Source organism: Vicugna pacos, chromosome 5, assembly GCF_048564905.1.
Source record: "Vicugna pacos chromosome 5, VicPac4, whole genome shotgun sequence".
Taxonomy (NCBI): Eukaryota; Metazoa; Chordata; class Mammalia; order Artiodactyla; family Camelidae; genus Vicugna; species Vicugna pacos.
In genome coordinates, this window is record NC_132991.1 from 62,993,490 (window position 1) to 63,018,336 (window position 24,847).

Below are 24,847 nucleotides of genomic sequence, written 5' to 3' on the forward strand. Positions count from 1 at the left end.
ATGGCTAGTGTTTCTCAAATCTGGCTTTACATTAGAATCATCTGTGGGACTTTTATTATTTTTCTTTATGCAGGTACTGGGGATTGAACCCAAGACCTCAGGCATGCTGGGCATGCTAAGCATGGGCTCTCCCACTGAGCTATACTCTCTGCAGGGCTTTTAAATACTGCTTCCCATGCTCCCGGGTCCTCTCCCAACCAGACCAGTTAGATCAGAATTTCTGGGAGTGGAAACCAGGCATCGGGACTTAGTGAAATCTCCCCAGGTAATTTTAACACACAACCAAGGTGAAGAGTCAGTACTAATTGTGAAGAATTGGAATAGCTGCTGAGTTGAAGGACATATATATTTTATAGTTGGAATTCATCTTGTAAACGGTTAAGTTCCATACAACTGCAAATTAGGTAACATCATTATTTCTGTCCTACGTAATCTTCTCAGAACATATACAAGTGTAAACCGAGTTCCAGGAAAGGGTCTCCCTTTAAGCTAATGGCAACTCCTCAGAGATGTCTACATAGAGCAGGTGTCCACCCGACCTCAAGTAATTATCTTCACATTACTAGGTTTGTTTTCTTTGTCACTTGTGACAATTTGCCATCATTTTGTTTAGTTGATTATTGTCTTTCACAGCCCCCAGCTTCCAGCAGAACTCCAAGAAAACAAGAACCAAATCCATCTTGTTCACCCAGTAATCCTGACACCTCTTGTAACAGGATCTTGCATGTTATATAGGTGGTCAACGTGTGTGATAAACAAATCCCTGTGGTTGCCTCATCAGGGGGCAAGCATGTTAGGCTGTGACAAGGACCAGTGAAATGAAGGGGAAATACAGCTTACTCTCATTTCCCAGGCCCAATGTGTCCAAATAGAAAGCAAATACTTTATCTTAGCCAAAAAGACCCTAGAAACCTATACAATCATATAAGAAGCAGACTGATGTCGAATCTTGACACTGTAGTAAAAAAAAAAAAATACAAAGGGATTAGGAGGTAGGATGTGACAAGCCATCCTTTGTAGTGACTTTGTCCCTTCTCTGCCATTCCCCCGAGCTTGGTGAGCCTCTAAAAAAATTATACAGCAAGTGGTCCAGTTAAGCACAAGGAACACTTGGAGATCTGAGCACGGAGCATATCAGCTGTCACTGAGAACATGATTCCTCAGCTGTTGCCTGCCCTTCCTTCTCCTTACAAGTAAGTCTTGTCACATGGTCCTATAAAAAAGGGTCAAGAGAGAAACTTCACTTTGATTCTGATTACTAAATTTCTCAGGATGATAGTTGCAGAAAGGCTCTAAATTCTTCTTTCTCTGCATATAATTTCTGTGTGTAACTAATCATGCCTAACAAAGGGACAAAAACATTGTGTCCAATAGGCCTAACCATTTCAAAAAAGGCTTCTGTGCTATAAATTGTGTACATATTTAGACTTTCCTTCTATCATATGCTGGACCCAAACAAAGGTTATTGACTAAGTAGGAATGAGACCTTACACTTCTTTTCTTTGAAGTTTTAGTGTGAATTGGTTTTACTTTTTTTTTTTTTTCAGTTCTTAGGGATTTTTAAATAAATTACTTATTTTAGAATAATTTTAGATTTACCGAAAAGTTGAGGGCGGATCCCGTGTACTCCACACCCACTTTCCTCTATTGTTATCAACCTACTTTAATTTGGTACATTCGTCACAGTTAGTAAAACAATACTGATAAAAGTCCATGCTTTATTCAGGTTTCCTTAGTTTCTACCTAATGCTCCTTTTTTAATTCCAGGATTCCATCTAGGACACCACATTACACTTACTCCTCATGTTTCCTTAGGCTCCTCTGGGCTGTGAAATTTTCTCAGACTTTTCTTGTTTTTGGTAATCTTGATCATGTTTAAAAGTCCTCATCAGGAATTTTGTAGAATGTCCTTCACTTGGGGTTTGACTGTTTTTCACATGATTAGACTAGGTTGTGGGTTTCGAGGAGAAGCCTGTCAAACGCTACCTCAACTTAATGGTCAAAGTTAATATCAAGAGTAATGTTGTGGTGATAATGTGGACTCTCAGTAAGATATGAATGGCATTGTACCATTGTGATTTCCACTTTCTAAGCAGAAAATTCTCACCAACATATTTTTCCTCTGTGAATTCATAAATCCATGATATATACTTGGTAACACAAAAGGATTTAGATATATGGTGAGATCAAGCCATTTCTCCTTTAATGTGAAGTAAAGTGTTTCTATTTCAAATTGTTTTGCTCAGAACACATAAGGCACTTCTAATTGTAAGCCTGTAACAGATTCTAAGAGATTTCTGCACACGGAGCAAAGTATTAATATGGGCTGTGAGTTAAAGTAAAAACATATCCATCACTCAGTAATTCCTTTGAAAATCCAAAGGAAAAGAAACTGGTGGACAAATTTCTGCTATGTATAAAAACAGAGTTTTTATTATTAAACATAGCATTATCTTTTGAATTCTAATTATTTAAATTTGAGACAAGCAACATACTTAGGTAAAATATATTCGGATTCTCATTGACTGTCTTATATGTAAGAAATGAGTATCAACAACTAATTTAGGTAACGATTGGGTCCTTGGTGTAGGGCAATACAGGGGGAGCGAATGGAAAGCTCCTCCTGAACCTATGTGGATAATATAATCCAGTAGATCAGGCCACCATGTGAGATCGGGAGACTATACTGTGGTCACTTGTGACAATGAATTATTGCTAATACAAGTCTTAATCTGTCTTAGCTGTAATATATGGAGAGGAATAGTGACCATCTCCAAGTCGAGGAATACTTTTATAGCAGATCAAAAGAAAATGGCTAATAAATCTATTATTTTTAAATACAATTATATTCAACAATTAGAATATATACATGTGTGTATTTATACATATATATACTTATATATGTGTGTGCATATATATATATATATATATATATATATATATATATATGTGTGTGTGTGTTCTCATATATGTAATGTATAAATTTGCTCCTTTAAAATCCCAAACTTGCCACTGGGTTTTTTCTTACTAATTAATAACTACTCAGTAATTAAATATCTTACGAGTTAACAGAGTGAGGATGGTACACTGATTAATCTAATGCTTCTTCGTATGAGAGTCTAGCCTTGCAAACTGAGAAAGCCAAGGACAGAAGAGGAAAAACTTTCAGGCTACTCACCAGAACTTCCACCTTTAAAGTTAAAGTCTTTATCTCTCTGGTCACTTAGGTAAAATTCAAAATTCATCATATCTCCATAGTATGGATACAAAATTTAGGTGATAAATAATTGGACTTGATTCCACTTAGGACGTAAAATGGCTAAGTATCTACTTTGACTAAAAGTTACTTTACTCTTAGAAAAAGTGTTTGGCAAGAGGGTAAATCTTCCAGTTATTTCCTTCCCATCTGATATTTTTTATTATAGGAAAAGAGTTAAGTGATAGGAAGAAGTCTTGAATTATTTCTCTTTAGCATACAGTTCACCACAACTTAAAAGAGGGAGAGAGAGCCAGAGTCTGTGGTCCCTAGAAGGGAAGTCACTTTAAGACTTAATGGGCTTTCCTTATACGTCTGCTTTTTATTTTTAAACACCATCACCTCTTTGCTGACAAACACTTTCTTGCAAATTATGGCAAGGGAGGAGGAGCATGAGCAAAGAAGCTGAGTGAAAGTTGGTGGTACTCCCTGCCAAAATTCCAGGCTGAAATCAAATCCTTCAGGAAAGTTTCTTAGGCATGGAGGAGAAAAACAGATTTACGACTTCAGTGGAACCATAATTCAACCAAGAAAAAGTATCAATCTGCTGTCACCAAGCAATCTGAAGCTGGCTTTGTCATACTTCTTTCTCCTTTATATATGGAGGGGGAGGGGGAGAAAAAAAAAAGCAAGAGGAGTTAAAAAAATTGATGAAGCCCTGACCCTTTAGATTCCATTTATAGTCTGAGCCGGAATGCCATCCCCCTTGACAAGCGAACTGTCCAATCCAGCTGCAAGTGTCAAGATTCTGTTAGGCACTAAGTGAAATATATATGCATGCCCTTATACCATTTAACACTCTGGGTCCACCTTCAAGACACTGGGCTGCGGATCAACCAAACCACCACTCCTCTTCCAAGAATCATTTTGACAGGTTCTCTTGGAGGTGCTCCTTCTCTCTTTTTTTTTTTTAACACACCCTTTTAAACAAAATGGCACCAAAGAAGGACGTGAAGAAACCTGCTGCTGCTGCCCCAGCCCCTGCCCCTGCCCCTGCCCCGGCACCTGCACCTGCCCCACCCAAAGAAGAAAAGATTGACCTCTCTGCCATTAAGGTAATGAAAAGGGTGAACTGTTTGGTCACTGAAACATCTTTCAACAGTAGGGAACCCTCAGAGGGGCAGATTTTTCATTGAGAGGAACAGAATTACTAAGCAAACTGGTAGATTTGGGGAGAAGAAAATCCTGATTAAAAAAAATTAATAAACTCTAGCATATAATTTTAGTAAAATTATTATGAGTATGGCACTATATTTGGAAACTGTATTTGATCTTTTTTTCTGTTTCCTTTTTCCCTAAATTGTCAAAATGCAAGATTTTTTATTTCTACAGATATTTAAACCAGTGGTTTCTTTTTATTTTTATGAGATCTCTGTGGAAACTAGATCTCTTCATTAAAGGTACATCAAAAGGAAAGTTTTAGTCCCTACTTGTTTCCAAAAGTTTAGAAACAGCTGATAACCCAGTTGTCCTGGATATATTTATTTGACAGCTACTTTAATTCATCTGAAAAAGAGAAGATTTTTGCAATTCAAAAATCCCCCTTCAGCTTTGCTTAATAAAATTTGATACAACAATAAATGAGATCCCAGTGCAAACTACAATGCACTCAAGTGTTTCAGTGGCTATAACTGTCATCTTGTTTATTTATACACAGTATTTCATTCAGAATGCGAGTTGTTCCTAAATGAAAGTCACCCCCCAAAACATTGTAAAAGTTGTTGGTTGTCTGGCTTTTAGCTTATATCTTTGAGCTCTTGCATGCTGATTTTGGACTAAGAAGAATGTGATTGCTTTTCATGTCAACACTTTGCCAAAGGTTATCTGCTTTTGGGAAAATGATGCTATGGATGTGCCTGTTACGTCAGTGATGTAACATATCAAGTGTGCACCTTCTCCTCATTCCCTGGGCTCTGTTTGGTCTGAAGGCCAGTTTGAAAATCTTTGTCAAGGGAACCTGCCTTATATGGAAAACTAATGGGTGAAGGTGCCTATAAGGTGATCATTTCACTGAAGCCAAAATTTCTGGGCTCAATAAATCTGAATTTTGCTAACTTAACACTTGTTACTACTTAACATGTTGTTTACTTGCAACAACCAAGCTAACCTATAAATAAACAATTCATTGAGTATTTTAGTATAAATGTATATTTTTTAAAAAATATTCCCGATATAAATATTGAATGAGATCACCCTTAGGTATCTGTGATGAAATTAAATAAATATGTTCAAAGTTTTATAGTATTTCAGTTAAACATAACATTTGATGTTTCAAAATAGAAGTAGATCATCACAAATATTTTATCTTGAGTTTGTAGGTAACTGAAGTCTTATCTGAAAGGAGTTGGTCATAGAATCTAATACTGGTTAGGAACTATTCTTAATGAATATCCATTTAAGAAGAGAAATGAATGTCATATCTTCCAATAAATGTACTTCTATCTTGAGGACTACACGCACACAGTTCATTAAGAGAAAATCAAATTTTTCATCTCCAGCAATACCAGTTAATATATCTTATAGATGCACACTGACTACATTATACAATAAGCGTGACTACAGCCACTGCAGTAATTCCAGTTGTCCCTATTCTTTGACTCTCCACTTTATATTAACGCTTGAGATATGAATCAATGTCAGAGCTGTTCCTCTTTAAATTTATTGTGATTTATAAGACAATATCATCTCTCTGTATGAGACTATAAGCATCTGGAAAGGAAAAATGTGCCTTCTTAAGAAGTATCCCACTAATGAAAACAGGCATTAATTTCCTTCCCAAAGGAACTGTGTAAGAATAAGTAAATGAATAAAAATTTAGTTTTTCAGGTAAGAAGTCTCTAAGAAAAGACAAAAAAAATCACTTTTTAAATTCAAAAACTAAACGTATTGCTTCTTCATAGTCAGCAGAGAAGTGACACTTTTCTGCATCTTGAGAATCGGTTTATCCTTTCATCTACACGTTGAATTAATGCTAGTGTGAGCTACTACAACGAAGCAAAAGAAGGAAACACTCCTAGAGAGTCTCTGTAAAGATGAGATATGCCCATCTTCACTATTTCATTGTAAAATGAGATGGGATGGATCTTGATAAGGTACACAAACCAAAAAGGAGAACTTAAAATAATCTAGATGAAAGAGGAGGAAATTAACCTTTATCTTTCACTCAAAGAGCCCATTCCTAATAGAAAGAGAGAAAAAAAAAAAGAACAGAATTGAAACTAACATATTTTTGTAAAAGAATTTAAATGGCTTTAATGATATGCACTTTACAATATGAAATCAGTACATGTTTACAGGTATTATAACATAGCCGAAGAATGTGATGCAACTTGAGAACTTTATAAAATCTAATTTCATCCCAATAAGTAACAAGACTAATTAAAACGTGCATTTAAAACATTTCATATTAGGATGCTTTCAATAACTTAATGATAGTTCTAGATATATTACCTCATGTAAGTTATAAACTTTTTTCAAGCAGAGAAAATGAACTTTGAAGAAATTAATAGAGCTGTTATATGTGTTCATTAACTTTCTGAAAACTCGATAAAGAACAAAAGTTAACTGGATTTTACACTTTCTTTCATAAATCATGTAAGATTAGAAATCTAGCTGTCCTGTGCACTTTGAGTAGGGCTGAAGTTTAAGTGGAACTGTCTTTGTGTAGTGTCATAGTCATAGCAACTGTAATACTTAGTCCCTCAATACTATTCCCAGTTAGGGGGAGGGTATAGCTCAAGCAGAAGAGCTCATACTTAGCATGCACAAGATCCTGGGTTCGATCCCCAGTACCTCCTCTAAAAAATAAACAAATAAACCTAATTACCTCTCCCTGCCAAAAAAAACTTTTTTAAAATACTATCCCCAGTTAATATCTATGTTCCATATTCATAATATACCATGCTTACCAGCCATATATTTGACTCTCCATAAACTCTGAACAATATGAGTTAGTTTTATCAGTATCTTAAATGTGCTTTCCTGATTTCCTGATTTACTGGCTGCTTGTTTAGAACATTTCTTTGGTAATTCTGACATAAAACCTTTCATATTCTCTGAAGGACTGCTTACCTGGTGTCCTATCCTATGGATTTTCTACAAGTATCCTTTTTAAAAACACAAATACTGCTGATACTCAACATCAAAGCTACTGCCCTGGGCGGTTCTAAGCGCTCTTTGCTTTCAGAGAGCTGAGACTTCCAACGCATGCCAGACTAAAGAATACTGCCTGACAGAATCACAAGTGTAGGGATTAAAATGCACCAAAGTTTAGCTGCAAGTGCAAACACAAGAATTAACACCTGCTGCCGAAAACTACAACCAAATGAAATGACAAAAGTAAATAGGTAATGAGATGACCACGTGCCAAGATTTTAAAAGATCTTCAATGTGTAAGCTAATTTTTTGAATGATGCATGCCTTAGCTGTCCGGATTGTTATGAGTGATGGAATTTTGAATCATGTTTGTCATTGTGCTGCTTAAATTTTAATTCTCATTGTATTTACCACTCAGTCAGGTCATCCCTGACCAGATACTGCGGGCAACATTATAATAAGTGGTAAAGGTACAGAATGCGTTGACAGAAACTCATCAAACAACAAATCTCACAGCAACAATTGACCATATGCTTGGAAAGACTTAAACTTTAAGTTTAATGGATAAGGTGAAAATATAGCCATCCCAATAAATATACCTATTTTCTGATGAGTATTCAGTAGAGATAAATATCATTATATTTGTTGTAACACCTGACTGGTTCTGGTCCAGGTATAGGATTATTTGTGTTACTCTATAAATTCTTTTTTCTCGTCCCTAATAAGGTTAATACAAACCCCATCCCACTTAGAAGAATTGTTGGGAAAAAAATCAAATGATACCATGGCCCACGAAAGGCTTTTAAAATTACAACGTTCCTTATAACAATCAATATTTATTATGATTTACCCTGTGCCCTGTTATCTTATTTAATCCTTAAAACATTACACTAAGGTTGTTTTTAGCCTCATTTTGTAAGAAAATAAAATGAGATTCAGTGTCAGGCTCATGATCAAATAACAAGCATGTAACAGAGCTAGGATTTAACCTAACAGGCCAAATCCAAAGTCAGCTGTGTTAACCATATCCCAAACTACCTCCTGTTTATAAAGAGTAAGCTGCTGCTTCTAATAATGACAAAAGGAGTCCTTTTTGCTCTTAAGGATATGAGATTAAGAGTGCAATATGAGTCATTCTTACATTGCCCTGCACAGCCCTTGGGTAGCCAGAAGAGGGGGTGACAGGCGCACATCAGAGCAAGTTCATCAGGACTTTTTGACCTTAGCAGTTCATTACTGTTCCATTCTCCTCAGCTCCCCTCATTGTAGTATCTGTTGCTGACAGGTTGGATGATCTCACTTATAGATGGAAGGTGGCATATTAGGGACCTAGAAAGACCCCCTAGTCACTTTGCTCCAGCGTCCTAGAAAAAGTTGCAAATGGAACATGGAAATAAAAACTGCTGTGAGAGTAGACTGGTAGTTGCCAGGGTGGGGCTGGGGATGGGAGAAAAGAGTAAAGGCGGTAGGAGGGTACAAAATCCCAGTTATAAGATTGATATGTTCTGGGGATCTAAAATACAGCATAGTGACTATAGTTAACAGTACTGTACTGCATCATTGAAAGTTGCCGAGAGAGTAAGTTTTAAACCTTTTCAACACACACACACACACACACACACACAAAGATAATTATGTAATATGATGGATATGGTAACTAACTAAGCTTATTGTGGTAATTATTTCATATATCAAAATCATCATGTGTTAAATCATATTGTATGACTTCAACTTAGACAATGTTATATGTCAATTATATCTCAATAAATTGCTGGGGGGAAAAACTATGCCAAAATATTTTTTAATGTTGTTAAATGTAGTGAAGCAGATTGAATTTTTAAATAATTTTGCTTTTGTTTAATTAAACATACACATATATCAAATCTGACCTCCAAATTTTGCCATCAGACTAATATTCTAAGAATGGCATGGGTTTCTATTTTGTTTACAAATAAATAGCATGATTTAAACTGGAAATCCCAACCAAATATTCTTTGGAGTGATACACAGAAATATAATGCCACATGTATAATGATTAAATATTAATCTTAACTAGTCTAAGGAAAAGACAGTCAATTTCTAACTAGAAGGAATGGATGAAGACCTTAAGTTTTTACTAAATTTTCTTTATATAATTTTAAGAATTTGTCTTCTTTTACTTTGGCCTTTTAATAGTACAGATTAATTTTTAATACAACTAAAATGTCAACCAATTGCAATATTCATCCATTTGTGGCATGAATGTAAACTCAGAAGCAAACCAAAAATTATTTGAGACTATCAGTAGGTATCAGTATCAAGTTTCCACTTCCAAACATCTACACTGCAAAAGAAGAGAACAGGTGGGATGGAGTGAGAAAATATGAAAGGGCATCTCTCTGAAATTATATATTGAATAATATGTAACTAGATAATGTCTTTGCAAAGTAAAAGGCAGTTTGGAAAGGAATAGGTATGTTCACCAATTAATAGTGAATAGCATTTTAATTTTAAAGATAATGAAATCTTTGCAAGACAAAGCGGCCACAAAGTGACAGTGCCAAATTTAGCCTCTTGACATTTTACTGCTGCAAATGAACCCCCTGGCAAGTTGTCTTTAGAAGCCTTTCCATAATTACCCAGCATTAAGCACCATCTGACTCATGGAAATTGTGGAAAGGATTATATTTAGTCTGCTGATTCTACACTTTCTTCTGCTTCTCTTGATACTGAAATACTTTTTGTATGAAAATAAGATCTTTTATAGTTTGTCTCTACCTCAACTTCTACAGTTTGTTTCTCCCCCCCAAATCAGAATCTGTAGGACAAAAACCACAAAATATTAAGTAGTAATGGCTTCAGTTATACTGGTTAAAATGTAAATTATATGGATGATAAATTTTTGTTATTCTGGTGATAAATTAATAATAGTGAGTTGAAGCCAGAGCAGAAAAATTTTCCTAAAGATAAAACCACATCTTATTCAACTTTATCTTCTTCCTTCCATGGTGGCAAGTGAGGTTCTTTGTACCTAGTAAGTGCCCAATGATGTACCATCTCCTGATATATAAATGAGATATAAAACACTTACTTGAACACAGTGTTATGAAATTTCATTTTGCTTAACTCCTCTTTATCTGAATCACTTTAAAGTAATGCCATTTATCAAATTTTTAGGCAAACTGCCCTTTTCCATTAAAAGACGTGCGTTACAATAGATTTTACTGACAAAAGGATGGAAAACTCACAACATTGTAGAACCATAAGCAACTCTAGAAATCATGCAGTATATTTGACAAAGCTGTAATACAGAGAAGTTATTTAATCAGAAGACACATGATCCATTACAAGAGAACCAGAACAAAATTCTGAATACATCAATCCCCATCCAGTTATCTTTCCACGATATCAAAAGACCTGAAATCTCTAAAGCAGTAACGCCAATATTCATGTATTCCTCTCGTCACAAAAGGAACTTTTATTCCACATAAGTAGGAAAAAACAGGTACCTGTAATTTCTTAAAACACATACACAAAGAATGTTTCTATTACTCACATTTTAAAAATAAAAAGGAAGGAAGGAACAAAAACACAACTTGGATTTTTAATTAAATGACATCAAACAAATGCACAAAATAGAGTAGGTGCCACTCTCAAGAAGTCTTAAATTTATTCATCAGCTATTGATGGGGAAGTTGATGAGAAATTCAAAGGACAGAGTAGGGTCACATTTTAAAAATTTTTACTGAAATTCACTTAACCTCTCTGTTAATTCTTGTAGGTCTGAATTGTATTATTTTAATAATTCAGTTTTGATCTAATGTGACTGAATTCAGCAGACTCATCTAGGCATCCTGAGCACCAGAACTACTCTCTCTTCTGTTTAAATCAATTTATCCACTACAGCCATCTATTGTCTCTCATATCAGACAGCTTGGGCTGGTACCATATTCTCATTGTTCTCAATTTCTCCTTTTTATACCATGTTGGAGCCGCCGGCCTGAGTATACATTTAGTTGAAATAAAAAGTACAATGAAAAATACCTATTTCCTTTAAATTAAGTGAACTGTTTTGAAGCACAAAACTCTCAAGAGTTCCAAAATAGTACTTCTGCCTGCCTCTTACAATGATTCCTCGTAACTGCCGGAGTGAAAATTAAGTTTTCATTAGGATTTGCATACATTCAGGTCTTTGTTCTTACTGCCAGGTATTAAATAAAAGAACATGTAGCAATGTTTTCTTGCTTGAAAATTGGCCCTGGTTAGATGAACATCTTTACTGAGCCTCACCAGTCATTAGACCATTGTATCTAGCAGTGATGATGAAGTTCTTTAAAGATTGTAGTCTATGTTCCTTCCTAGGGCATTAGCCCTCAGCATTCAATATCGCATATCTCCCAGACCATCTTTAATTACAGCTCTTCTTGTTATACTAAAGCTTAACATACATTCATTCCAGAGTCTGTTTGATTAATTGCATTTTAATATTTTTCCTATAAATTGACTCCTTCTATATACCAGAAACTTTATCTTATCTTTAATCAGTTAACCAAACCTCATGATTGCTATTAGAAAATATTCTCACAACATGAGAAATGATCTGGAAACACTGCATTAAAATCTTTTTTAGTAAGAGTAACTTGTTGACTACTACTTACCTAAATCCAATACCAAATAGTACATGAATCATAAAAACGTAGAAAACAATTATTTTACCAACAGTCTAAACTAAGTCCACAGGCAATGATAGAAAAACTCTTTAAAAAAACAAGCTGAGGGTGGGAAAATCAGAAGCCTTGATCATAGTATTTATATAAAATCTAGCAGAAAGTTCTAGAAATATAAAGGTATATACATCAGTAATTCAAAATGAGCATGCCTACTATGTGCATGCCAGTTCTAGGTGTTGGAGATGCAGCATCAAAGGAAAATGTGTGCCCCTCCTCTAGAATGTAGGCTCTCTGAAGGAAGGACAAGGTCTCTTCCCTCAGGGAAGATAATATTCTAGAGGAGAAGCCTATGTTCGAAGGAGGAACTTACTGTACGTATGTTCGAATGTTTTTAATTTAATGAAAATTCTGTAGAGCATCTCATATAGGCAAAGTATTCTATAGAGTTATGCGTGGGGGACGCCATCTAAGAATAAGGCAAGGGCAGCATTCCAAGAGGGAGAGGTTGGCTCACACCTGGGTTTGTATCATCAACCAATGGAAATGGTCTCCAGTAACAGCCTGTGCTTCCCAGAAGTTTACCAATCAGGAAGGTTAAACATCTTTCAGTGGGAGAAAGGAGCTAGGCAAACAGAAAAGGTTCTCTCAAGAACTTTGGAAGATAGTTAACTTCTAGGAAGCAGAGATGACAGAAGACCCCAGACAGAAGAGACTTATATCTTAATTTTCAAAATAAACCAAATGATGACATAGCAAACTGAGTCCAAAATCAGACATTTTGTATTCATATCATGCCTTTGTTCAAAGGGTGGATTACTTCATCATTATAACACCCAGGAAGAGATGTAAGAGAAAGGTTTTGCCATTTGTAAAAGTGTAAAAGCGTAGCATCTCCCATTTATTCTTTCAGCACAGCATCTAAGCCTTCTAACGTTAAAACTATATTCTCTAGACTAGACTAGACTATATATAGCCTTCTCTACTATTGTCAGAAGTTTGCTTAAATGTTCGATTCTCAATAAGCGCAAAAAATATCTAAACACTCATTCTCTATGTGATAAGACATAAATAAAAACTAGTAGAGTGAAATAATTTGAAAACTGCCTCCATTCTATTTTAATAACAATAAACCTTGACATAATATCCAAGTGGTTATAAATAGCTTATTTATAACATAAATACAACTATTAAAATGACTTCCAGTTTACTTGACAGATTATGTACAAATTGACTATTTTATATGTATTTAAGGACACATTTTTCTATCTGAAAAAAAATGAAAATGAGCATTATGTAGGGCATATGATGGGTATTACGTAGGGCAACTTCGATGACTTTCTTTTGTATTATATATAGTTATTTACTCTATTAAAGATATGTACTAGTTCTCAATATTAATCACAAGGCATTTCAAATGTAATGATACAGTACATAAATATAACTAACTACAAGACTGAAACACACAAAAAACAAGGTCTGCTCTAATGGTTTTTATTTGTGTATCAAAAATCATGAGGCTCCAAATTACACAATTATCAAAGGTGACAAATTTCCACCTTTGTTCCTCCCTTTCATTTCCCCCTAATGATTCCAAGGATTTAAGTTTTTTCTATTAAATTCCATTTCCCAACAAACTCTCAAAATGTCGATCTATTCGTGAAGATACGTTTTCCTGGGTAGTAATATTTTTTAAATTATATTTTCAATCCTCATTTTGGGACTCAAACTCTATGAGATTTTTTTTCCACTACCTGCAAACTTTGGACAAAAAGTGATATGCGTTTAAATGTTGATTTCTTTCCAAATGGCCTGAGGGAAAGCTGTAAATATATTTCTGTCTAGCAGAGGGAGACTGCTTTCTGCGACCATTCCCTTAAAAAGAGTTGCTGAAACAGGATTAAATTAGAATTTATCTCTAATGTTCTTTATGCCTTCAAGCTGCTTTAAAGATGTAGAAAACTGACAAGCATGTCTGAACCTCAGTGGGCATCCCAGACTGACCACCTCCTGGGACCGTTCTAGGAAGGGAGCTCTCCCTATTTTCAGATAAGCTGTCATGAAAGCGTCCTACTAGCCAATCCCTTAGATAGCTTTAAAATCCTAAGGTACAGCTTTGCATTGCGCAGCCCCAGCTTTGGATTCTTTCAGTTGTCAGTCTAGAGACGCAGCCATGAAGTGCCTCATGCGACAGAAAGGGAATTAGCACATTCTAGTAAGAGCACAGGCAACACTTTTAAATTTTAAAGGAGTATGTATAGAATGAGAGGGAAAGAACATACAAACAGTCCAGCAGCTTTCCTTCCCAAAAAAACTTCAAAAATTCAAAATACATGACTTGTCAGCCACACTACAGATAACAGGGAGGGAGGCAAATACCCACCCCTAATGTAAGAAAACTATGGCAGAATGGTGAAAATGGAGACTAAAGCCATTCCTGGCTTAGATAAGCTCTACAATCCTGAGAATACAACTTGCAAAAGAATGGCCTTCAACTGGAGATTTCACAAACTGACCAGATTTTCACCTGAGTGGACCCTAAGAAACACACAGAATGTGTGTGGCCCTTCCACGTCCTCTGAACTCTACCACAAGGGGCAGAGCTTCAGAGGGCGTTCCTTCTGTAGCAGTTGCCATTTGAAACCCCAGTCCAATCCCATCCAGTAAGTTCCATTTACACCAAAACTGCTGACTTGAAGTTCACAAAGTCTATAATTTGTCAAGAGAAGGGGTCAGCTCAAGTCCTTAGAGAAACTCTAAGCTCCTCTGCCACTGAGAAGCTTCTTAAAGGAAGACGCTCCAAGAGAACATTTCAGGGATAAAGACCATAAAAGTACCGACAGGCACTGGTTTCAACATGGCTGCCCACTCCTAGGTTTCGATTTCCTAAAAATAGACCTTGGGGTACACATCCCTCTTTCCCTTTGCCCTAAGAAAGCTAAGGAACTCTCCAAGGGAGTGGCTACTTCTCTCTGAAACCTGATGCTAGCTGCGAGGTCACCGCTCCTCCAGAAATAAAAGGCAGCCTCAGCAAGGGAGGCCCCACTCAGGGACTGGAGCAGCCCTCACCTCACTCCTCAGCTTCGCCGCTGTTTTGCAGCCCAGCAGCTCCATCATGGTGGGTCCTATGAGAAAACTGTTTGCAATTTATAAGAAGATATAGATGGCAGGTAGGAATAAAATCGAGGAGAGAACATATTCAGTATGAGTCTCTAGAATCTACTTTTGTTTTCTGTTGAGGTGGGTTGAGGATAGAAAAGATTAATATAAGCTATTATACCAACTGGAAAAATACGTCTTACTCCCAAAGCAGTACTTCATGCTTCACCAACTTTACTGTATCACATAAGGTTTACTGTATCTAAATTTAGGAAAAAACCTGCAACTATAGCGAAATATTATGCCTTAAAGAACAATCCAGTGATGCCGATAACTAAACTTAAGTAAACTACTTCAGATACATTGGATAAAAATGTACTGGTTAAATAGAAGAAAGACTTAAGATGATCTTTTTAATGCAGTATCTGTACTTCTTAATACAGTGTATCTATATTAGATATATCTTAAATACACCATAGATTATTATATTATTCCAGGAAGTACTTGATTTAGCATTTGTTAAATCATTGATTCATGGAGAAGATACAGAGATATTCCCTAACTCTTTTGCAATATAGCTTTTTATTTTTCCTAGATTCAAAAGTATCCTAAGGCAACCTTCTTATTCTATAATACCTATATGGCTTCCTAGAAATCTCAGAGCAGAGAACACTCCCTTCTGTCAATGCATTTGAAAGAGTACTAGTTGTTTCTTTCTTTCTTCCTCTCTCTCGCCACTGCAGTCCTTCAGTGCTGACCAGATTGCTGGTAAGTGAATCGAGCTTCTCTACTCCAGACGTAGGTAGAGAAATAGCACTCATCTCCAAGGCATGTTACTGCATGGCTCAGCTTATTAGTATCCCAGCTACTCCTGAGCTCTGAAAAGTAAGCAGACTTTTTGAACTTACTTTGAAGATTACTCAGGGAATGAGCTTGGATACATTTAAAAACCAGGACATTTTTGTTTGGTTAAAATATTCTTTGTGGTTAATTTCTTTTTAACAGATCGAGTTCTCTCAGGCACAGCAGGATGGTAAGTTTAAATGATATAGTTGTTAAAATGTGCACACTCATAAAGATGGCATGTGAGAAAACCAACTCCCTTGAGATAAGATTAGCTCCTTCTAATTATCCCCACTGATGTTGCCACTCTAAATATACATGCTCTCAACCACTATAAATATAAATTCTCTCAAGCGAACCCTTTACTTATAATCAGCAATCAAAGGTTTAAGAAAACAAAAGCTAAACAGCACTAAACAACTCCTTGTATTCAGTGATTTCTAAATAAGACCAATTTGAGATAGTATGTAATACCACATATATACCTCAAAAAAAGGATGTGGATTTTGGATGGCTAATTTGTTAATCAAATCCCTAAAGGGAGATTTGGTAGTTCTAAACTAATCAATTTGGAAAATAAAATTGACTATAAAACTGCTCAGTTACTAAATCCACATAGTTTCAGTGGGCAGCAGAGTGAGTTGAGAGAAATAGCAGGTGAAGTGGATATATTATAAAAGTGCATTCAGAGACAAAAACGGGGCAATAATTTATTTTAAAAACTGTAGAAGGAAGTAAGGAAGGAAACTTAGACATCTCTGGTCCATCTTTAAAGATGAAGGACAGACTTCCAGAAGATGTTGAGACTTGTTCAAAGAATCAAAGTATTAGTGATAGGATCAGAATCTAGTACAAGTTTAAATTAACTAGAAATGTCCTTCATAGAAACAGTTTCTAACTAGAAGTCTTCGAGCTCTTGAGATTCAAGAGAATCTGAATAGAGTCCCTAAGACTTCCACTTTTTCTTCTCCAAGTCTTTGTATCCAAGGGATCCTATGCCCCATGAATCTTGTTTTTCCTACTAGAAAGCCTAGGGCCAAATGTTTTATGGAATCAAAGTGTCACATATTTAAATAACTAAGACACAAATACATCCATAGAAGGGAGGGGAGAAATGTTTAGTTACATAATATTGCATAAATTGGAATATTAGTCACAGTAAGTATGTATATATTCCATATGTTATGATATATAATATAGCAATAATTATGATAATATGCAAAATTACATAATTGTAATTATACTCAGTTCTCTACCTAAAGGTTTCAACATTTTTCAGTCTGTTTCATTGTCAGGAATATCTCATGTTTGGACATCAATCAAGAGAAAAAACGTATTTGCTGTAGTATGAACTCCCATATATCTTTCATCATGGTCAGTGGCTTCATGTAGACAGATTAGACAATCTAATGAACTCGAGATCATTTGAAATTATACTACAAGGACTAATTTTTTCTTACTGAAAACAGTTGGTAATTCTACTATAATTTGTTTGCTTTTTAATGTATTTTTAACTAGTGATGTTGCTATGTTACATGCTATTGCATCCCAGGCCTCTCAAATATCTAATTTATAGTGTCATTCTGACTGCCAAACAATGGTAGAACCAAGCAATTGAAGACTTCAAACCCTATTCAGAGACAGATGGGCTAGCTGTTGAACTTTAAGCCTATTACTCCGTATGTGAAATAGGTTTTAGATACAGAGGTTAGGTAAACATCGGTGTGGTAGACTGGTATTCTCTTGTGCCAGGAAAACAAATGTAAGTATTTTAAATCAAATGGAAATCCTACTTTTTAAAAAATGAATTCTTACTTACTTTATTTGCTCCCTTGTTCCATGATTGAAGCATTTTGTTCATGGCTGCTCTATTTAAATGTATCAGACATTTGGAGGAAAGAAAAAAACAAACTAGAAAATCATGGTATTCTAAAGGTCTAAGTCCTATGCCGTCCAGTACAGTTGCCACTAGCCACGTGTGGCTATTTAAATTTATCCTTTAAGTAAAAATAAATGCTTTTAAAAGTCTATTTTCTTGCTTGCATTGGTCATATTTTAGTGCTCATGTGGCTAGTAGCTATCCTCTTTAAGGTAGCACAGAGACAGAACATTTCAATCATCACAAAAAGTTCTAGAATGGTGCTGTTCTGGACTAGGCACTGGTAGATTTTTTTCTTAGAAGGCCACATAGGGAATATGTTATACTTCGTTGGCCACGCAGTCGCTGTAAAAACAACTCAGTCTGTCACTGAGGTATAAAAACAGCCATAGACAATACACAAATGAATGGACATGCTTGAGTTCCAATCAAACTTTATCTAGGAAAACAGCAGACCAGCCCCGAGGTAGTCGGGTCAGTCTAGACACATCAAGAGAGTAACTTAAGCCTGAAAACTCTCGGGAAGGAAGAGCAATATCTTTCTGGCCTTGGCCTTTAAATCAACAAAAGGGTTAATGTCAAAGAGATTCCATTACAGCCCATAAAACCCTGTTTCTATATCAGCATCTGACCAGGGTCACAGTGAGCCCTCAGAGCAATCTGTGCAGGAAAGCCTGAAGGCAGTAATAAGGATAGTTCAGTTTCACATGTCTCTTAGAAAGATGAAAAATAGCGCTTGACTAATGACCCCACAGTGTCTGCAGTGGTTCTTTTAGGTCAGGGAATGATCTGTGATGTCAATCAGCATAGGATTTGAGGGGGAATTTTTAACAAAGAATGATAATGTGATCTATAATTGACTGTGAATATAATGTCTAATGCAATTTTAGATTAGGGGATGGAGGGACAGTAAAATAGGATATTTTGTTTAGTAATCTATCTAGATAGCATCTCTTGATTTGAGACCACTGATGGCCTAAAAAAAGAATGTTTTCACCTCTACCAGTTCATTCACAAATGGTTTTTTGAGTGTTGTTGGTATTAACTCCAACAAGCTGCCATCAGTACTTTTGGGTTCTCCAGAAATTTTGATTAGTTAAGTATTTAAGGTTCAGTTAAAATGTCTTTACTTGCTCCTACATCTGTAGTAGCACCTCTTTGTCTTTTCAGTGTACACTTCTTAATTCTTTGTTAATGTAATCCTGAAAGGCAAAACCAAGTCTATCAAAGAAAATGGCAAAATTTAGAGAAAGTATGCAACAGAGTGATTGTGATAAAAACAGACAACCCTTTTGAAAGTTTTATTAACTTACATACATACACAAATGCAAGTAAAACTAGGGAAATCTGAGGAAGATAGGTGGAGTCTATCAATGTGAGTATTAAGGTTGCAATGGGATACTATAATTTTGCAAAATGGGGGAAACTAGACAGAGCATTCAAGACATTTCTTTGTATTTTTTCTTAAAGTTGCATGTGAAGCTATAATTATCTCCATACAATTTTAATTTAAAATGTGTGCTTACATTCTGAAGCTAATATGGCAATATGTTCCCATATGTATTATCTGAAAAAAGAGTAAAATTTCAAGATATCACCATAGCAATAGATCCAAACAAATATTCTTCCTTTTGAATCAGTTACACTAGGAGTCTATTAAGAGTCAGACACTGAAGTGGTTAAATGCCACTATTGAATTTAGAGATTTGCCTCATCTTTCTAAAATTTTTCCTGAAAAATGAAGTTATCCCTGGAGAAAACTAGTTAAGGGGAGAGTCTAGGAAATTTGTACCTCAAGAGCACTTTTTCTATATAACTTGAGAAGTTTGGGTTAACCTCACATAAAACAACCCTGACTAAAAATTTATGTTCTTGAAGTTTTGTTAACTCTATTAATTATATAAGGAATTTTATGAGATTATCCTTAAGATTTCTCAAGGCCTCAGAATTTCTTAACCCAGTCCGTTTCCAAGGCAGATGAAGGAAATATGAATAAATATGACTAGGAGCTCCAATTTCCACATCTAATGAATAATAACATATGACTTGAAATTGGAAATGCTACTTTAACATAGTCCCAAAAAGAAATGTCAAAAGGGGTTGTCAGGGATTGAGCCTGGAAAAGGGAAAATTCAAAGACAACTGAAGTGACTGGCAAAAGTTGTAAAATATCGGAGGTTTTAAACAGGATCCATGATGAAGTTCGGGCTAATGTATAGGTCTCTGGTGGAAAAAAGCATCCTAAAGCTTCTTGCTTCTTGCTTCTTGCAGAATTCAAGGAGGCATTTCTCCTGTTTGACAGAACAGGTGAATGCAAGATCACCTTAAGCCAGGTTGGTGATGTCCTCCGGGCTCTGGGCACAAATCCCACCAATGCAGAGGTCAAGAAGGTTCTGGGGAACCCCAGCAATGAAGGTAACCACATGTTTTTCCAAGAAGCTGGGAGTTTTGATTTTAGGGGTACATATCTTTATCCATTTGTATACATCTGGACAGTCTGTTTTATACTTTTGCTGTAAATACAATTTACCTTGTCACAAGATACTAAAGGAATTCTTATTGTCTCCTGGCCTCTAAAACTGCAAAGAAGTCCTGAGATCACGAAGTATTTAACACAAATACTCTCCTCATAGGCTTCTTTTTTTAATTACTGAAAATTTAAAGACATTGAAGGCTCTGCAAAAGCTCAGGACAAAGGTGGCATATACATTTAAGTCTGGTTAGTTTCACTACATTTATATGCTAATAGGTCTGTTATCAATATATTTTTATTATTATTTCCCCAGTATTTATAGAAAACATTAAATTGACAATACTAATAAAATAGTAGCTAACACTGATTAAGTATTCAGTTTGTCCCAGATTTGGCAGTAAATTTTGCATTTATTATCTCATTTAATGCTCACAGTAACACTACGAGATAACTCTTTTGACAGGTGAGAAAGCTGAGGCACAAAGATTAAGAATTTTTCCCACAATCACATAGTTGTAAATGATGGAATGAGGGTAAAAGCTCAAGCACTGGGACTCCAGAGCTCACACTAATTATCTATTACAAATTTTTTGTCATCAGCAATTTACCAACTGAAATTTCAGATGACATAGAATGAACTTTCAAGTTTAATTTGTGACTCAGTGGGATGGCATTTCATGACTCTCAAAATTGCAATTTCCTCCAGAGATGAATGCCAAGAAAATTGAGTTTGAACAATTTCTGCCCATGCTGCAAGCTATTTCCAACAACAAGGACCAGGGCACCTATGAAGACTTTGTTGAGGGTCTGCGTGTCTTTGACAAGGAAGGCAACGGCACAGTCATGGGTGCTGAACTTCGCCATGTTCTAGCCACACTGGGTAAGGAAAATTTATTTCAGTGGACTTAACAGGACAGAATACATAGGAAAAAGCATGACTTAGGGGAATCACGTTATAACCAAAACAGGTAGGGGAAAAGATCACACAGGAAAGATGAAAAAAATAGTCAAAAGTTAATGACCATTTCAGTTGGCCTCAGTGTCAAAGAGTTTGTTCTGGGGGAACGGTTACAAGTTACTGGCAATGAATAAGTAATGTAAAGCACTGTAGTTATAGGATAGAGTTTGGATGATCAAGTATAGAATGCACTTCATTCATTTATTCAAAAACAATTTACTGACAACCTCCTAAGTATCAGAGGAACAAGAAGGGCTTGGTTCCTATCCTCCAAGAGCTTAGCCATAGCCTCTAGGAGCCCAATATGGTGGAATTTTGAAAATATTCTCTGTCCTTCTTTTTGAACAAAGAGTTTTGTTTCATCAGGTGAAAAGATGAAAGAAGAAGAAGTAGACGCCCTGCTGGCAGGTCAAGAAGACTCTAATGGCTGCATCAACTATGAAGGTATGATCTCACGTGCTCTGAAGGTTATAGAGCTCTGAACTGATCAGCTTGATGACAGACTCCTTTTGAGCTTAAAACAACTTCTTTTTCTCTACTTCCCTTATTTAACATACACATTATTAATTATCAGTTACACAATAACTCTAAAAAGATATCTTGTAAGGATCTGACTATATACTTAAGATTTATTCCAGTGGGTTTTAACCTTCCTGTGCATTGTTATATAAGTTACAGTGTGTTCTCATTTTTATTTTTTCTTGTTAGATTTTCATAACATCTCTGTAAGACAGACAGGGTTTGTGTTAGAAAAAATTTTAATATCAAATGTTAATATTCTTTAATGTTACGATTGGAGAGATCTCAAAATCCTTTACAGCAAGCAATTATGAAAATGAGGAAACTGAAGGCCAAAGGTGTTTAGTTACCTAGTGAAGGTCACATCATTGATGGCAGGGCTGGTGATAAAATTTAGTTCTCATTGTCTAGGTTCTTGCGTAAATGAAATTTATATCACAGTGATCAATTACCTATTTCCTGCCACCAATTTATAGCAGCTTCACCCAGAGATTCTGAAAAGCAATACACCACACAAAGTAAAGTTACATGATATGACTCCGTAAGTTTTAAATTTTGCAAGAAATTGAGAAATGTATACATCCCTCCAAAACACTAATCTAAGCACATTTCAATAAAGCTATGTTGATAGCTCTGATGTAAATATGGACTTACAAAGTTAACAACTTGGAAAAAAGTAAGAAAATAAAAGCAGAGAGGGGAAGTGGGGAGGGAAAGGAAGCAGAGAAGAGAGAAGCAAAGCGGACAGGAAAGGACAAGAGAAAAGGAAAATACTCAGCCAAGCATATCTTCACTGACAATCTTGACTAAACTTTACTTTTTTCCTATGCTTCACATTTGATTACTGTCATAAATACATTATGTAAAAGAAGAATCATTCAATAAATGTTGTTTGGACAAGGGGACAGTCATCTAGAAAATAAGGCAGATCTGGATATCCTACTAGGATAAATTTCACAAGTCAAGCATTTAAATATAAAAGCTGAAAGCATAAAAGCCATGGGAAAATTATTTATAGCTATTGGAGTAGGAAGGCCTTTCTAACACCGATGCAAAACGCAGAAGGCATTACAAATTTTGATAAATTCAACCACATACTTTTTTTATCTAAATGGCAAAAGCCACCAGAAGCAAAGTCAAAAGACAAATATTTGCAATCAACATCAGAAAGAGTTCATTTCAAAATTTTTTTGAAAAGCTACAAACTAATAAAAAGATCACAATCCAATAGAAAAATTAACAGGTTACATGAATAGACAATTCATAGAAAAGGAAATAAATATATATATATAAATATAATATGCTAAACTTCACTAATAATAAAAGAAATGCAGATTAACACTACACTTAGATACACTGATTGCCAAGATTAAAAATTTGACCACTCTTTGGGTTGAGGAGAGTGTATGGAAACAGGTGATCTCATGCATTCCTACTGGGACTGTAAATCATTAACAATCCCTGTGTGGCAATGGGGTACTATTAATTACAGCAAATCTCCTTCGAAGGATGTAGTCTTCAGACACACTTGCACTCAAGTGAAACGAGTGATACATGGTTATTCATTATTGTGTTGTTCACAACAGCCAAATATTTGAACAACTTAAAGTCCATCAATGTAGGCTGGATCAAATAGATTTTGGTACACCTACACAGTGAAAGTCCCTACAGCCTTAAAAAGGAGCAAGGACAACCTTGTGTACCGTTATGATAATATCTCCAAGATATCCTAATAAGTGAGAAAAGCAAGTGCAAAAGAGTTTGTAGAGCATGTTACATTTATAAAAAAAAAAAGAAAGAAAGATTCTTACAAACATACATTTTCTTATACATGAGTAATAGCTCCACCAACTTAGCTATAGAGAGAGGAACCAGATAGCAGGGAGACAGTGGTGAGGAACTCTTTTTTGTTATAAACTCTTTCATACTTTCAAGAAAAAAATTTAACCATGTGAATGTAACAATCAAAAAGCTAAATTTCAAAATTAGGGGAAAGGCCACAGATCCAGCATTAAGAATAGTGGGCTATATAGAGCTTTAAAAAATAAACTTTAGAGTTATAAGTAAGAATAATTAGAACTGAGTTAACTTACTATAACTTTTATTAAATTTGACTGCTTTGTAACTCTAAACTATCTGTATTGTTCCTACAGCTTTTGTCAAGCACATCATGTCTATCTAAATGGAGCTCCAAGGTATCTATTTGTTCTCTTTAATATATAAGGCTTTCTCAATACTGTATTTTTTAATGTAGCAACTTCATTTATATGCTGTATATGTACATATGTAATTGGCATTGGTTCTTAATGAAGAGTTATTTATATTAAGCAGAGCATGCCATCAACTCCTTAAGATGAGGTATTTAGAAATAGAGCATTTTTGTATAAGCATACAAGCAAAAACTTCTGAGGTTTTTGCTTCAATGTATAAACCCCATCTTTGTCTGTACTATATGCAGTGGAGATTCAACAAACCAGAGAGTAATTAATTAATTTAGTTGAAACATAACAGTAATAAAAGCATTAGCCTGAGTTCCTTGAAAAACTGAAGTCATTGTTCACAATTACTGCTCCAGAAAACCATGTTATCACATCCAAAGTGAAGCACTTGCAATCAGATTCTTGCAGCAAGGAAATGCCTTACCCTGGAAGTGATGGTTCATTCTGTGCTTTTTCTTCCTTTCTACTTCACATTATTTCCTTCCTGGTTTTCTTTCTGAAAAGATGGAGTCAACATCTAACTCTTTTTCTCTTTTCCTTTACAGATCTAGCATTGTTTATGAAGACTGGCTGGAACCTTATTTTAATAACACCCATGACTAAGTGTCCAAATTCACTTACCATCACTCAGAAAAGCAAAGCAGTTTGGACCATTCTAGACTGAAGGACCCCCTGAATTTTTATACACCTTACGTTTCTCTCTGAATTATATCCACACCACACAAACTAAGTGTCTGCTGCTCTAGACAAGAAGGATAAAATACTGACAATCTCAAAACCAAGCATCACTCTTTATTTTCTACCATGGGTCAATGAACATCCTTAAAATAGCAAGTCAATAAATAATTCTGGTCAGTCTG

General features: G+C 35.5%; 1 protein-coding gene and 1 long non-coding RNA gene across 5 annotated transcripts in view; one reads left to right on the forward strand and one right to left on the reverse strand.

Annotated features, from left to right (window-relative positions):
* The window catches only part of LOC140696437 (uncharacterized), a 77,123-nt gene that overhangs the window by 47,397 nt on the left and 4,879 nt on the right, over positions 1-24,847 (reverse strand). For 2 of the 3 annotated variants that reach the window (XR_012072773.1, XR_012072772.1), the window contains one exon: positions 24,412-24,483. This is a non-coding gene — a long non-coding RNA (uncharacterized lncRNA). Of the gene's footprint in view, positions 1-22,061; positions 22,263-24,411; positions 24,484-24,847 lie in introns of those variants that run through there. The other variant, XR_012072774.1, reaches the window with a different exon arrangement.
* On the forward strand, positions 3,893-24,847 carry MYL1 (myosin light chain 1). Of its 2 annotated transcripts, none has more exons than XM_006205251.4 (7): positions 3,893-4,311; positions 16,102-16,129; positions 20,090-20,233; positions 20,998-21,171; positions 21,616-21,693; positions 23,922-23,963; positions 24,533-24,847. In XM_006205251.4, exons 1-6 carry the CDS (start codon positions 4,189-4,191, stop codon positions 23,948-23,950), a joined length of 576 nt encoding a protein of 191 aa, XP_006205313.1. In that variant the 5' UTR covers positions 3,893-4,188; the 3' UTR covers positions 23,951-23,963; positions 24,533-24,847. The 2 variants fall into 2 exon arrangements, with proteins under 2 accessions (XP_006205313.1, XP_006205314.1); XM_006205252.4 differs by lacking the exons at positions 3,893-4,311; positions 16,102-16,129 and adding exons at positions 15,027-15,115; positions 15,840-15,864.